This window comes from Haematobia irritans, chromosome 1, assembly GCF_050003625.1.
Source record: "Haematobia irritans isolate KBUSLIRL chromosome 1, ASM5000362v1, whole genome shotgun sequence".
NCBI lineage: Eukaryota > Metazoa > Arthropoda > Insecta > Diptera > Muscidae > Haematobia > Haematobia irritans.
The window spans coordinates 275,665,395-275,679,864 of NC_134397.1; the positions used below are offsets into that span (position 1 = coordinate 275,665,395).

Consider the following 14,470-nt stretch of genomic DNA (forward strand, 5'->3'; position numbering starts at 1 on the left):
ACATCAATAGGGGAAGCGTTTGCTGGCTCCAGAATACCTAACGCATCAATGTTTAACTCTGTTTAAAAGCAATGCAAGGCAAATTCTACAGTGTTTCATGGCCGTATACGAAACGGTGTACACCACAGATTAATTAACAGTCGAAAAAGGAGAGTGCACCACGCAAAGGTACTTTCAAAAATGGTGATGGCCGCCATTTTCCAAGTATTTGCAAGGTGTCACATTGGGCTGTCTTTATATCAAATTATTTATGTTAGTTAGTTAGTAATAGTGGCAGCCCGATATTTAAGGCTCACTAAGACTATTTAGTCCATTGTGATACCACAGTGGTGAACTTCTCTCTTATCACTGAGTGCTTCCCGATTCCATGTTAAGCTCAATGACAAGGGACCTCCTTTTTATAGCCGAGTCCGAACGGCGTCCCATATTGGAGTGAAACCACTTAGAGAAGCTTAGGTTAGGTTAGGTTATGTGGCAGCCCGATGTATCAGGCTCACTTAGACTATTCAGTCCATTGTGATACCACAGTGGTGAACTTCTCTCTTAGAGAAGCTTTGAAACACTCAGAAATGTCACCAGCGGGAATCGTATGCAAGGCGGGCATGCTAACACTTCCCCTCTCGACACCGTCAAATTGGCTTACAAAACTCTGCCTAATCTACTATATTGTTCTGATTTGGCCTCATTCAACTTTTTTTTCTCTTAAACATAAATATGGAGTCGAATGCTTGTCACAAATATTAGATTGACATGGCTCGAAATGGAATTGACCACCACTCAATCTTAGTTTACAGTCTAAGGGCAGATATAGTTTCAACGGTGGATTATCGCCTGTGTTTCAAAGCTTATCTCTTTGGTTTCACCGCAATGTGAAACGCTTATAAAGATGAGGTCCCTAGTCATTGAGTTAAACATGGAATCGGGCAGCACTCTCTGAAAAGGGCGAAATTCACCAGTCAGTCTGGTAAAGCGGTCTGCCACTATATCGAACCTAACCAAATCGAAGTTTGGTTGAGAAAACGGCCTATCTGTGTGTATACACGCAGCGAAGAAAATATTGTGGACAAATAAAATTCCCCTTAGTTTAAAAGTACTTTCCTTAAGAGGAAATAAACCTGAATTAACCAAGGGGCACAGCGATTGTCCCTAATCTTTTTTTCCTTTTATTTTTTTTTAAGAAAAGTTCTCTCATATGAAATCCAGTTCTCCAAAAGAAATCACGTTCCTCTAAAAAGAAACCTTTTCGATTTGATCATGTTTTTTCGTTTAATTTAAAAACGGTACTTCAGATTATTATACAATTTTGCCTTAAATATGTATGCATCTTGTGCGTAGCATTAAATTTCTTTGATATAAAGTTGTTTGGACCAATGTTCGATTAATTTTTCATTGAAGACGTTCTGCCCTTAGATTTAGACAATTCAGCCTTTAAATAAGTATTTTAACATAAAAGAAAATTATTTTGTACTATGCTCAACTTGGCTTTAATCGACCAAAAATAATTTTAAATATTATAGAAATCGTCCTTAGAATTAAATTTTATTTCTAGTGAACATAACGAGCTATTCTTTTAATATTCTTTAATGTTCTAGTATAACAACTCCAACTCTACAATAAAATCCCAAGCACAAATACCTATGAAAAAAAAAACAAACCCCTGTCATGTAGTACCACATTTGGTTGACTTGTGTCATCCTCATAAGTCCTTTGGTTTATCACTGTTTTTTTTTTTTTTTAATTGCAAGGACATCATATTTAACTTCAAATTCGTCTCGGTCACATCACTTTCGAGAAATATTCACACACACACATCACGACACCAACCCGTGTTGAATACATTTTTTTGTTCTGCTTTTGACAGGGTGTCCTTACTTGTCTTGTCCTTTACCAGTGTCTTTTAGTTTTGTTTTTGAGATGAGTTTTTTTCCGTTTCCTGTATTACACATGCACATACCTATATAATAGCTTTAGCTTAGCCTTGCTACTCTTTTTTATTTCATTTTTTTTTACAGAAAAATGTTGATTGTTTTGTAGCCTTTATATGTTACTCTTCATGATTTCATCTACTTTAGTTTTGTTGGTTGATATATATTTTTTCTGTTTTCGTGTAATTAGTCCATATTCTTGACTCGTTTGTTTCTCATTAACATGAAATTTCATTTCTCTCGCTGCAATAAAAACAACAACGAACAAAATCAACACTTCAAACTGAAAAAAACGAAAAAAAAAATATTTACAACGTTTATGCGAAAATGAATAAAATTTTCCTATAAACGAATCGAAATGAAAAACAAAAAAAAACAATAAAAATGACCCGCAACAATAATCATCATCGCCCTGCAGCTTTTCAGGATAAGACCAGCTCCAGTTCTAGTAAGTAACCTCTCTATCATACTTTGCCTCTCTCTCTTTCTATTTTGCTCTCATTTTGTATAGACATATACACATATATACATCATCTCGCTCATTCTATTCTAGGGTCCGAATGAGTTGTCTATATCAGATATGTTTTATGTTTCCCTGAGGGATATTTCAGCGATTTGTCTTTTTTTTTGTTGGTCTTGGTTTCTGGTTTTCATTGGTTTGTGTTGTAAATGTGTCCAATAATAATCTGTTCTTTTTATGGATTTTCAGTTTCTTTGTAAAGTTTTTTTTTTGTTGTTTCCTCTTTCAAAATGATGAGCATTAATGCGTTTTATATTCGAGTTAAAATTTAACAAAAAAAAGTTCTATCTTAATTTTTAATATCAGATTCAATGTGGTTGATGTTAGTTTATGAAATGAAATGTATAAATTGTTATTTTACATAGTTTAAGAGGGATTACAGTGAACAGTAAGTTTTGCGCAATTATTATTTATAAAACATCAAGATTGGTGTTTCCAAATTATATGAAGTATATCCAAATTGTAAATCGTATATCAAGGAAGTGTTTGAAATTGGCTCATTTTCTCTAAATTAATTAATTTATAAATTGTTGGGAACATATAATTTGAGGATTCAAATTTAAAATTCAACCCTATATAAAATACGATCGATCGATGGTAACATGATCTACAGTAAGCAAAACATCGCTAGCCACTACCTTTTCACATCTTTTTGGCAACATACGGATGTCACTTAATCCGTAATTGAACCAAATTTTGGCTTCCTCACGCAGAGAAGGAATATGATAACATCCTAGGGAATACGATCACCCCCTATTTTGGATGGGAAAAATTTATCCGAGAAAAACAAAATTGCTACAAACGTGCTACATATTCACCGACCAAAAATAAAATTTTGCTCTAGTAGAGTATCATATTCCTTGTCTGAGTGCTAATAAGAGTTAACCAGAAAGAGAAATGACTAGGTTATTCGGCGGGTGAGTTTAGGACTTCCAATAAAATTTTTACGGGCTTTGCAACATGTTGGCGAGCAAATGATATTTGGTGGGCACGAAACTTTACATATTGAGAGCCAATGTACTGAAAATGAAAGCTATAGATGCGAATGAGAAGCGTATATCCTAAACTACGCCATCTGTTGTCAATCCCGAATTAGTAATTTGGGCATCCAATATATTGGAAAATTAGTTTATCTTAGAGGTTATAAAACTGTAGGAGCATTCATTTCGAAATCGTTGGCCTCTAGTCAATGTATGGGACAGTAACTAGCTAGCACATCCTTTTTCTTGACTATCTCAAATTTTTGACCGCTGATCAAGACACGCGCCTGCGTACTAAGGTGAAGTGATTGAGCCAGATAACCTAAGAATACGTCCTTTCGTTCGCAGAATTCAATTTTTCATTGAATTTCAAGTCAATTGTACATTTGAAAAATTTTGAAAAATACAGAATGTTCACAAGAAACTTCTTCCTGCCTGCACAAAATAGATTCGGAATCAGTATGGGCTCTTGATCACGTCAGTAACAGGTTGGCTGGTCTAACAAAGAAAAACACTTTTTTTTTGTCAAAATTCGTTTTTATTATTCAACATAGTTCCCTTCAAGAGAGATACAACGATTATAACGACTTTCCAATTTTTTGATACCATTTTGGTAGTACTCCTTCGGTTTTGCCTCAATATAGGCCTCAGTTTCGGCGATCACCTCTTCATTGCAGCCAAATTTTCTCCCTGCGAGCATCCTTTTGAGGTCTGAGAACAAGAAAAAGTCGCTGGGGGCCAGATCTGGAGAATACGGTGGGTGGGGAAGCAATTCGAAGCCCAATTCATGAATTTTTGCCATCGTTCTCAATGACTTGTGGCACGGTGCGTTGTCTTGGTGGAACAACACATTTTTCTTCTTCATATGGGGCCGTTTTGCCGCGATTTCGACCTTCAAACGCTCCAATAATGCCATATAATAGTCACTGTTGATGGTTTTTCCCTTCTCAAGATAATCGATAAAAATTATTCCATGCGCATCCCAAAAAAACAGAGGCCGTTACTTTGCCAGCGGACTTTTGAGTCTTTCGACGCTTCGGAGACGGTTCACCGGTCGCTGTCCACTCAGCCGACTGTCGATTGGACTCAGGAGTGTAATGATGGAGCCATGTTTCATCCATTGTCACATATCGACGAAAAAACTCGGGTGTATTACGAGTTAACAGCTGCAAACACCGCTCAGAATCATCAACACGTTGTTGTTTTTGGTCAAATGTGAGCTCGTGCGGCACCCATTTTGCACAGAGCTTCCGCATATCCAAATATTGATGAATGATATGACCAACATGTTCCTTTGATATCTTTAAGGCCTCTGCTATCTCGATCAACTTCATTTTACGGTCATTCAAAATCAGTTTGTAGATTTTTTTGATGTTTTCGTCGGTAACCACCTCTTTCGGGCGTCCACTGCGTTCACCATCCTCCGTGCTCATTTCACCATTCTTGAATTTTGCATACCAATCAATTATTGTTGATTTCCCTGGGACAGACTCCGGAAACTCATTATCAAGCCAAGTTTTTGCTTCCAGTATTTTATCAAAACACGAAATTCCTTTTTTTCCATTTTTTCCACAATAACAAAAGTTGCTTCACAAAAGACGCTCTATCTCACAAACTAATTGACTTACAGACGTCAAATTTTGACACGAATCATTTGGTTGGTACTATATAAAAATAATATGCATTTAACACTAGCGACGCCATCTATGTGTCAGACCGGGGACTTACCAGCCAACCTGTTATTCCTTGTCTGGATGCTCATAAGTGGTCATCAGAAAAATAAATGCCTTGGTTATACGGCGGGTGGGTTTAGGACTTCCCACTTAAGGGTTTCCAATTAAATGTTTACATGTTTTGCAACATCTGTCGTGCCCTTCCAAAAATTGTGTCCGTTTATCACACAATGCTCGGCTCAAACGTATCATTTGAGTTCGATACTCCTCTGATAGTTTCACTCTGTACAACAGCTCAGACACCGAAAGAAAGAATACTTTCCTCAGAAACGAAATTTTAGACAACTGAAATTCCCCTTTCTTATAAAGTATTTTCTTTTAGAACGGCCAACCCCAAATTTATGATATATGATTCAATGATTGTCTCAAATTTGTCTTTATTTGTCTTTAACGAAAATTCTATAGCGTCAAAAGAAAACGTTGCTTGTCTAAAACTTCATTCCTCAGAAAAGAAAATCTTCCTTCCCCAGAAAGAAATATCTTCTTTCAGTGCTCTAATGATACAATGCACACAGTCTTTTCTTTGTTGCCTTTGGAGCAGCTGCTTGCAAGGTTCCCGCATATGCTATTTGGTGGGCCCAAACTTGACATACTGCGAGCCAAAACATGATATGTGTTGAAAATGAAAGCTATTGAGGTAAATTAAATATTATATCCTGAACTACATTATCTGTTGTCAATCCCGCATTACTAATTTGAGCACCTCATATTTTGGAAAGTTAGTTTATCTCAGAGTTTATGAAACTGTATGAGTGTTAATTTCAAAATCGTTGGCCTTTTTATACCCTCCACCATAGGATGGGGGTATATTAACTTTGTGATTCCGTTTGTAACACATCGAAATATTGCTCTAAGACCCCATGGGAGCCACCGTGGTGCAATGGTTAGCATGCCCGCCTTGCATACACAAGGTCGATTCCTGCTACGACCGAACACCAAAAAGTTTTTCGGCGGTGGATTATCCCACCTCAGTAATGCTGGTGACATTTCTGAGGGTTTCAAAGCTTCTCTAAGTGGTTTCACTAGAATGTGGAACGCCGTTCGGACTCGGCTATAAAAAGGAGGTCCCTTGTCATTGAGTTTAACATGGAATCGGGCAGCACTCAGTGATAAGAGAGAAGTTCACCACTGTGGTATCACAATGGACTGAATAGTCTAAGTGAGCCTAATACATCGGGCTGCCACATAACCTAACCTAACCTAACCTAAGACCCCATAAAGTATATATATTCTGGGTCGTGGTGAAATTCTGAGTCGATCTGAGTTGTTATTGATGTAGGTCGGATGGTATTGCAAATGGGTCATATCGGTCCACTTTTACGTATAGCCCCCATATAAAGGGACCCCCAAATTTGGCTTGCGAGGCCTCTAAGAGAAGCAAATTTCATCCGATCCGGCTGAAATTTGGTACATGGTGTTAGTATAAAGTTTTTAATAACCCTGCAAAAATTGGTCCACATCGGTCCATAATTATATATAGCCCCCATATAAACCGATCCCCCGATTTCGCTTGCGAGGCCTCTAAGAGAAGCAAATTTCATCCGATCCGGCTAAAATTTGGTACATGGTGTTAGCATATGGTCTCTAACAACCATGCAAAAATTGGTCCACATCGGTCCATAATTATATATAGCCCCATATAAACCGATCCCCCGATTTGGCTTGCGAGGCCTCTAAGAGAAGCAAATTTCATCCGATCCGGCTGAAATTTGGTACATGGTGTTAGTATATGGTATCTAACAACCATGCAAAAATTGGTCCACATCGGTCCATAATTATATATAGCCCCCATATAAACCGATCACCAGATTTGACCTCCGGAGCCTCTTGGAAGACCAAAATTCTTCCCATTCGGTTGAAATTTGGTTCGTGATGTTAGTATATGGTATCCAACAATCATGCAGGATTTGGTTCCTATCAGCCCATAATTATATTTAGCTCCCATATAAACCGATTCCCAGATTTGACCTCCGGTGCCTTTTGGAGAAGCAAAATTCATCCGATCTGCTTGAAATTTGGTACGTGGTGATCGTATATGATATTTAACAACCATGCCAAAAGTGGTCCATATCAGTCCATAATCATATATAGCCCCACATAAACCGATCCCGAGATTTGGTTTTGGAGCCCCTTGGAGGAGCAAATTTCATCCGAGTGAGTTGAAATTTGGTACATGGTGCTAGTATATGGTCGTTAACAACCATGCCTAACTAGGTCCATATCGGTCTATAGTTATATATATATCCCTCATATAAATCGATTTCCAATCACACAAAAATTGGTCCACATCAAGTACATAATTGTATATAGCGCTCATATAAGCGACCCCCATATTTCAATTCTGGCTCTCTACGTAGCGTGCAAAAAGTCCATATCGATTCGTAATTATTTGTAGACTTAACTATACATAACTTTTTTGTCTAATATATACCACGTATGGACTAACTCACAATTTAGAAAACGATGTTAAGAAGTTTTAAGATACCACAACCCAAGTATTTCAATTGTGGATGACAGTCTTTAGTAGAAGTTTCTACGCAATCCATGGTGGAGGGTACATAAGATTCGAGCTGGCCGAATTTACGGCCGTACATACTTGTTTTAACTAACGTCTGGGTCTATCCACCTCTTCCTGTCAGCTCAATATAGATTTGAAATCAGGATGGACTCTTGATCGAGTCAATACTTATGTTATTCTTCCCGACTATCTCCAAACAATATTCCTCACAAATGTCAACATATTACCGGTTCTTAAATCGTTCTGGGAATGTAGCAGCAAATGGGGCTTGCGCTCATTTGTTGAGAATAAAACTACTCTGTCCAGAAGTGACAAACCTTCGCCTGCTACAAACAATTTTGGGTTGTCATATTTTTAACTTAAATTGCATTATAAACGTAGCTCAGTGAGAAATTCGCGTCATATTTCTTTTGAGTGATGACCTGTTGCAGTGACTAGTTCAAGTAAAAATACGCCTGATCAGTTTGAGAGTTGAAGGAGAAATATCAAAATCCAAATTTTGGTTCTTAGATTCCCACTTGTCTCCAGTCTTTTAATAGGTTTATGTATATCGCAGTTTATATATAATCTGCGACTTCCGATATTTAAAACATCAAACCACAACTTTCCAAATTGGCCTTTGATATTTGCGCATAACTTTATTAAACAAATTAGACTTTTTTTAACCAAATATTGTCAATGAATACTTAAGAAATATTTAAAAGAAATTATTTTACTATACAATGTCTATACGATATCATTATAGATCTTTGTGCGAGCACAATTTGATTATAATCCATTGGACGATGAGCTGATACCGTGCGCTCAAGCAGGCATAGCCTTTCAAGTGGGCGATATATTGCAAGTAAGTTAATTACCTTCATATTCATAAACAAAAAACCCTTTGGGTTTGCAATTTTTAATAGATTTTACTGAAGATTACTTAATTACATTTGAATTTTCACTAATTTTTGGTCAAGTGGTTGACCCAAAACCTAAACTACAGTTACAAAATTTATTATAAATTATGAACACATTTTTTTTTTAGTTTTATTATTTGATTATGTTAACATCTTCCTCTATTCCATTTGCTTCATAGATCATTAGCAAAGATGACCAGCATTGGTGGCAGGCTCGTATCGATGCTGTGGGTGGTTCAGCTGGCCTAATACCCTCACCTGAATTACAAGAATGGCGTATACGTTGTCAAACTGTAGATAAAACCAAAAATGAACAAGGTAAGTTAATGAAGCATTTTGAACAAATCATTCACAATCACCTCAAGAAATTGCCAACATTTTCAAACTGAAATGCCAAAAAAAACACAATAACAAAGTAATAACACAAATGAAATATCATCGTTTTCTGATAATGACATAAGATATTGAAATTGACAATGAGTTAATGCTATCTAAAAATATATACGAGTATATACATAAATACATACATATAAATTGGTTTATGTTTGTTTAAATTATTTTCTTGATGTCTCTAATTGTTGCTATCTATCTGTTTCTCTATGTATGGTTCTTGAAATTGCCAAACAAAAAAAAAACTATATTTCAAGAACTCTATCTAACTAACAAACAACTAATTATCACTAACTCTATTGGTTGTATTTTATTTTAAAAAAATCTCTGTGTAACCATTTATGTCTATATTTCATAACACACTGCTACACTCCGATATCCAACCCAAAACTCTATTGAAACTAGGAAATAAACTGATCGTCCCATGGTTTACATTTTGAAATATTATTTCCCAATTGGTATTCTATTGTTTGTGAAAAATTTCTTTGTAGTCTTTGATTGCCTAAGAAATGTCTATATCGTCATCATCTTCATTGGCTTTATCATTCATCACTGCAATCCAATTAAATTTCTTCTTTATAGCTTTATGTGTATGTCTTGCAAAATTAAAAGTAAATTCTTCAATGTTATATCCCTTTGTCATATTTTTGTTTCCTAACGAGGATAGAAGGGCAATTTTGTTTTAAATATTTTCGAAGGTGAAACAATGTAAAAACAAAACAAGTATATAACAGGTTGGTTGATAAGTCCCCGGTCTAACAAAGAAAAAACATTTTTTTGTCAAAATTCTTTTTTATTATTCAACATAGTTCCCTTCAAGAGAGATACAACGATTATAACGATCTTCCAATTTTTTGATACCATTTTGGTAGTACTCCTTCGGTTTTGCCTCAAAATAGGCCTCAGTTTCGGCGATCACCTCTTCATTGCAGCCAAAATTGTTCCCTGCGAGCATCCTTTTGAGGTCTGAGAACAAGAAAAATCGCTGGGTGCCAGATCTTGAGAATACGGTGGGTGGGGAAGCAATTCGAAGCCCAATTCATGAATTTTTGCCATCGTTCTCAATGCCTTGTAGCACGGTGCGTTGTCTTGGTGGAACAACACTTTTTTCTTCTTCATATGGGACCGTTTTGCCGTGATTTCGACCTTCAAACGCTCCAATAACGCCTCAAGATAATCGATAAAAATTATTCCATGCGCATTCCAAAAAACAGAGGCCATTACTTTGCCAGCGGACTCTTGAGTCTTTCCACGCTTCGGAAACGGTTGACCGGTCGCTGTCCACTCAGCCGACTGTCGATTGGACTCAGGAGTGTAGTGATGGAGCCATGTTTCATCCATTGTTACATATCGACGGAAAAAACTCGGTTGTATTACGAGTTAACAGCTGCAAACACCGCTCAGAATCATCAACACATTGTTGTTTTTGGTCAAATGTGAGCTCGAGCGGCACCCATTTTGCACAGAGCTTCCGCATATCCAAATATTGATGAATGATATGACCAACACGAATCATTTGAAGGTTGGTACTATATAAAAATAATATGCATTTAATACCAGCGACGCCATCTATGTGTCAGACCGGGGACTTATCATCCAACCTGTCCCTAACTAGCGCCCAGTACCAAGTTTCAACCGAATAGGATGAATTTTGCACTTTCAAGAGGCTCCGGAGTTCAAATCTGGGGATCGATTTATATGGCGGCTATGTATAACTATGGACCGATATGGACCAATTTTCGCATAGTTGTTAGAGATCATATACTAACATCACGTACCAAATTTCAACCGGATCGGATGAAATTTGTTCCTCCAAAAGGCTCCAGAGGTCAAATCTGGGGATCGGTTTATATGGGGGCTATATATAATTATGGACCGATATGGACCAATTTTTGCATGATTGTTAGGGACAATGTACTAACACTACGTACCAAATTTCAACCGGATCGGATGAATTTTGCACCTTCAAGAGGCTCCGGAGGTCAAATCTGGGGATCGATTTATATGGCGGCTATATATAATTATGGATCGTTATGGACCAATTTCTGCATGGTTGTTAGAGATCATATACAAACACCACGTACCAAATTTCAACCAGGACCGGATGAAGTTTGCACCTTCAAGAGGCTCCGGTGGTCAAATCTGGGGATCGATTTATATGGCGGCTATATATAATTATGGACCGATATGGACCAATTTTTGCATGGTTGTTAGAGATCATATACTAACACCAGTGCCAAATTTCAACCAGGACCGGATGAATTTTGCTCCTTCAAGAGGCTCCACAAGCCAAATCTGGGGATAGGTTTATATGGGGGCTATACGTAAAAGTGGTCCGATATGGCCCATTTGCAATACCATCCGACCTACATCAATAACAACTACTTGTGCCAAATTTCAAGTCGATGGCTTGTTTCGTTCGCAAGTTAGCGTGATTTCAACAGACGGACGGACACACATAGATCGACTCAGAATTTCAACACGACCCAGAATATATATACTTTATGGGGTCTTAAAGCAATATTACGATGGAGTGGTGGTGGAGGGTATAATGAAGGCTTCCGGACAATATATAGTGAAGGAATGGCTAAACATCAGAATTCAGGTACTTGTTCCATTATTCTTAAAACTGTTTTTGATTCGAGGGCCTAATAGAAAAACTCTTAACGAATAGCCAATCGTATTTAAGGACAAGAAACCTTGGGCATCATGCCAATATCTATTTCAGTTGAAACTCCGTTCGGTCTCAGCTATAAACATTTTAGAGTTTACATTCACTACTTTTAGACACATTTACAGACAGACGTCGCCCGCCTTAGATCTTTCAATGACATGGCTGAACTGTTTGATATTTATGGCATATAAGAACCAGACTACACAGTCTGGTTCAATCATGAAATTAATATATTCAATCACATAATTTCGTGATTGAAGACAAACAATGGTTTGCTGTGTCTGTTCTGGTTCTTATATGATATAAATATCAAACAGTTCAGCCATGTCATTGAAAGATGTAAGGCGGGCGACGTCTGTTTATAAATGTGTCTAAAAGTAGTGAATGTAAACTCTAAAATGTTTATAGCTGAGACCGAATGGAGTTTCCACTGAAATAGATATTGGCATGATTCCCAAGGTTTCTTGTCCTTAAATACGATTGGCTATTCGTTAAGAGTTTTTCTATTAGGTCCTCGAATCAAAAACAGTTTTAAGAATAATGGAACACAAAAAATTTAACCACATAAAACTAAACAAATTTATCCTATTAAGAAATTAATTGGGACAATTAATTTTTGTTTTACGTAAAAAATTATTTAAATAATTTTTTTTTTTGAAAATTTATGAAAAATTAGATAAAATTTTAAATTTCTCTTATATATTTTTCTGTGTAAATAAAACTACCAGGGAATTACAAAACAGATGTTTTAGTAAGACTAGAAACTAAAACTATTAGCACCACTTAAAAAAATAAAAGCTCTTACTCCAACGAATTCTATTGTTATCTGGTCATAAGCTCTTGCCCATATTTTCAATTTTTTTAAATATTTAAAAAACGAATGTCATTCTATTCTCGTTGCAATTTAAATTTTCTTTTTTTTTAATTTAATCTGATTTTTTTTGTCCCACTTTTCATTTCCTTTTGAATTATTCACAAGCTACTGTCAATCATCAAATATCCGGTTTTATATACAGAATAGATAATTGATTGTATGAATGTGTGTGTGTACAATTGTGTATGTGTGTCTCACTTTAGCTGTCATTCATCTAAAACAAAAAAACCAAAGAGATTATTTTTGAAATTCATGCAAAGCCAAATATCCATAGACTCTCATATTTATGTAGGGAAGTGAATCTCGATGAATGGATGAATCCCTATAGCCGCATATATCTTTGTGTTCTTCATAAATATGACATGTCTATTTTAAGTTTGTCGCTGGTTTTCTCTGTTTTTCTACACCACAAATCGACCGATTATGGTGATATTTCATTTTTGTACAAAATGTTGATTTTTATTGATCACATGAAAATCAGGCTTAATGTAACCAGGGGGGGGGGGGTGGAATTTCACAAAGACCCACAAATGCTGACAAAAACAAGAATCATTCATTTAATTTGTTGATAGCAGTTGATCTGAAGCTCCTCACCAATAAACCCCTGTAAAACAAATGAACTCTAAGAGTCACACACGCACAGCAATACCTATACAATCAAACATTTTGTATTTATACACTATTCACAATAGGGCAATAGCTACCATAAATCCACACACACACACCTACACATCCACATGTATATCTATGTGTGTTCGATTTGTCCTTTACACAGTTATACACTTGCATATATATCAATATCCGAATACCATCATGTCATAATATTTTGTATAAACATTTAATTCAATTATTTTATATATGTATATGTAATAAAAAAAAACAAAACTCGAATAAATTGTATTGTATGTGTGTGTGCGTATACAAATATGTAAAATGCCCCCCTTTCCACCAACCAATACCACCACCACCACAACCACTACTAACTATTGCGTGTATATGCGTGTGTGCGTGCCATTGACTAAACAGGAGATCCCGATGCTGGATGTTCCGCTCATACAACTGAAGGGTGTGATGGATCCGCAGGTATATAGAAATGAACAACCACAAACCCAAGTCCAAAATATTCGAACACCCATACCACAGCACCTACTCACATACAGCCATCCACACATAAACGCACAACCTTTTGAAAGCAGCAGTACAGCACCACCTGCTTCCACCATGGTTCCTCACAACCTACGCTTTATCCCCCCTCTCTCCCCCTCTCCACACACACAAAATCACTTCCATTAAATTCAATTCAATCCACTTTACAACAGCCATGCCAACAGTTACAAGAACGACAGTGGCGGCAGCAACAGCAACAGCAGCAGCAACAAAAACACTTCCAACACAAATGAACAATTTAATATTGAACAATAAACGTATCCTAACCAAGGGGGAACCTCTCCTTGTCCCTATCGTTACCTAGCCCATCCACCTCGATATCCTTCATTTCATCCGCAAAATAAAACGAAAGAAAATCAAAAATACAAATCCCCATACAATGGCAAAAAGATGATGACTCTAAACTCCCCCAACAATATTTAAATTGAAAAAAAGTATTAAAATTTCCTGCCATCTCCTCTATTCCGTGGGGAGTGGAGGTGGCCAATACACTGTATAAACAAAACGAAAGAGATCAAAAAATATTCCCAATATTAATAGAAACCCACAGAAAACCCCTTTGTTTGTAGTTTTCAGTTTTTGTTTTTTTTTTGTCTACCTGCACCATGAAAGAGGTCAATGAGAGATGATTTTTGCGTAGTCATAGCATAGCCGGAGGTGAAAGACGTGTATAGTACTGGGTCACAAAGGAAAGCCAAGCCAATAATTTTCCATAATGCCATCGGGCTTGATTGTTCTCGTAACAAGTATGTCATCGATAGTTGGTCTTTTGAACTTGAGTAGGGTTTCG

The 14,470-nt window shown here is 36.7% G+C and overlaps 1 protein-coding gene across 9 annotated transcripts in view; it reads left to right on the top strand.

Moving 5' to 3' along the window:
• Positions 1-14,470, top strand: part of CASK (peripheral plasma membrane protein CASK) — a 444,900-nt gene that overhangs the window by 387,527 nt on the left and 42,903 nt on the right. For 3 of the 9 annotated variants that reach the window (XM_075295032.1, XM_075295038.1, XM_075295069.1), the window contains 4 exons: positions 2,344-2,373; positions 8,422-8,520; positions 8,755-8,893; positions 13,540-13,596. In XM_075295032.1, the coding sequence (XP_075151147.1) occupies positions 2,344-2,373; positions 8,422-8,520; positions 8,755-8,893; positions 13,540-13,596 (325 nt within the window). The remainder of the gene's footprint in view (positions 1-2,343; positions 2,374-8,421; positions 8,521-8,754; positions 8,894-13,539; positions 13,597-14,470) is intronic. The other 6 variants (XM_075295051.1, XM_075295075.1, XM_075295042.1 and 3 more) reach the window with 3 other exon arrangements.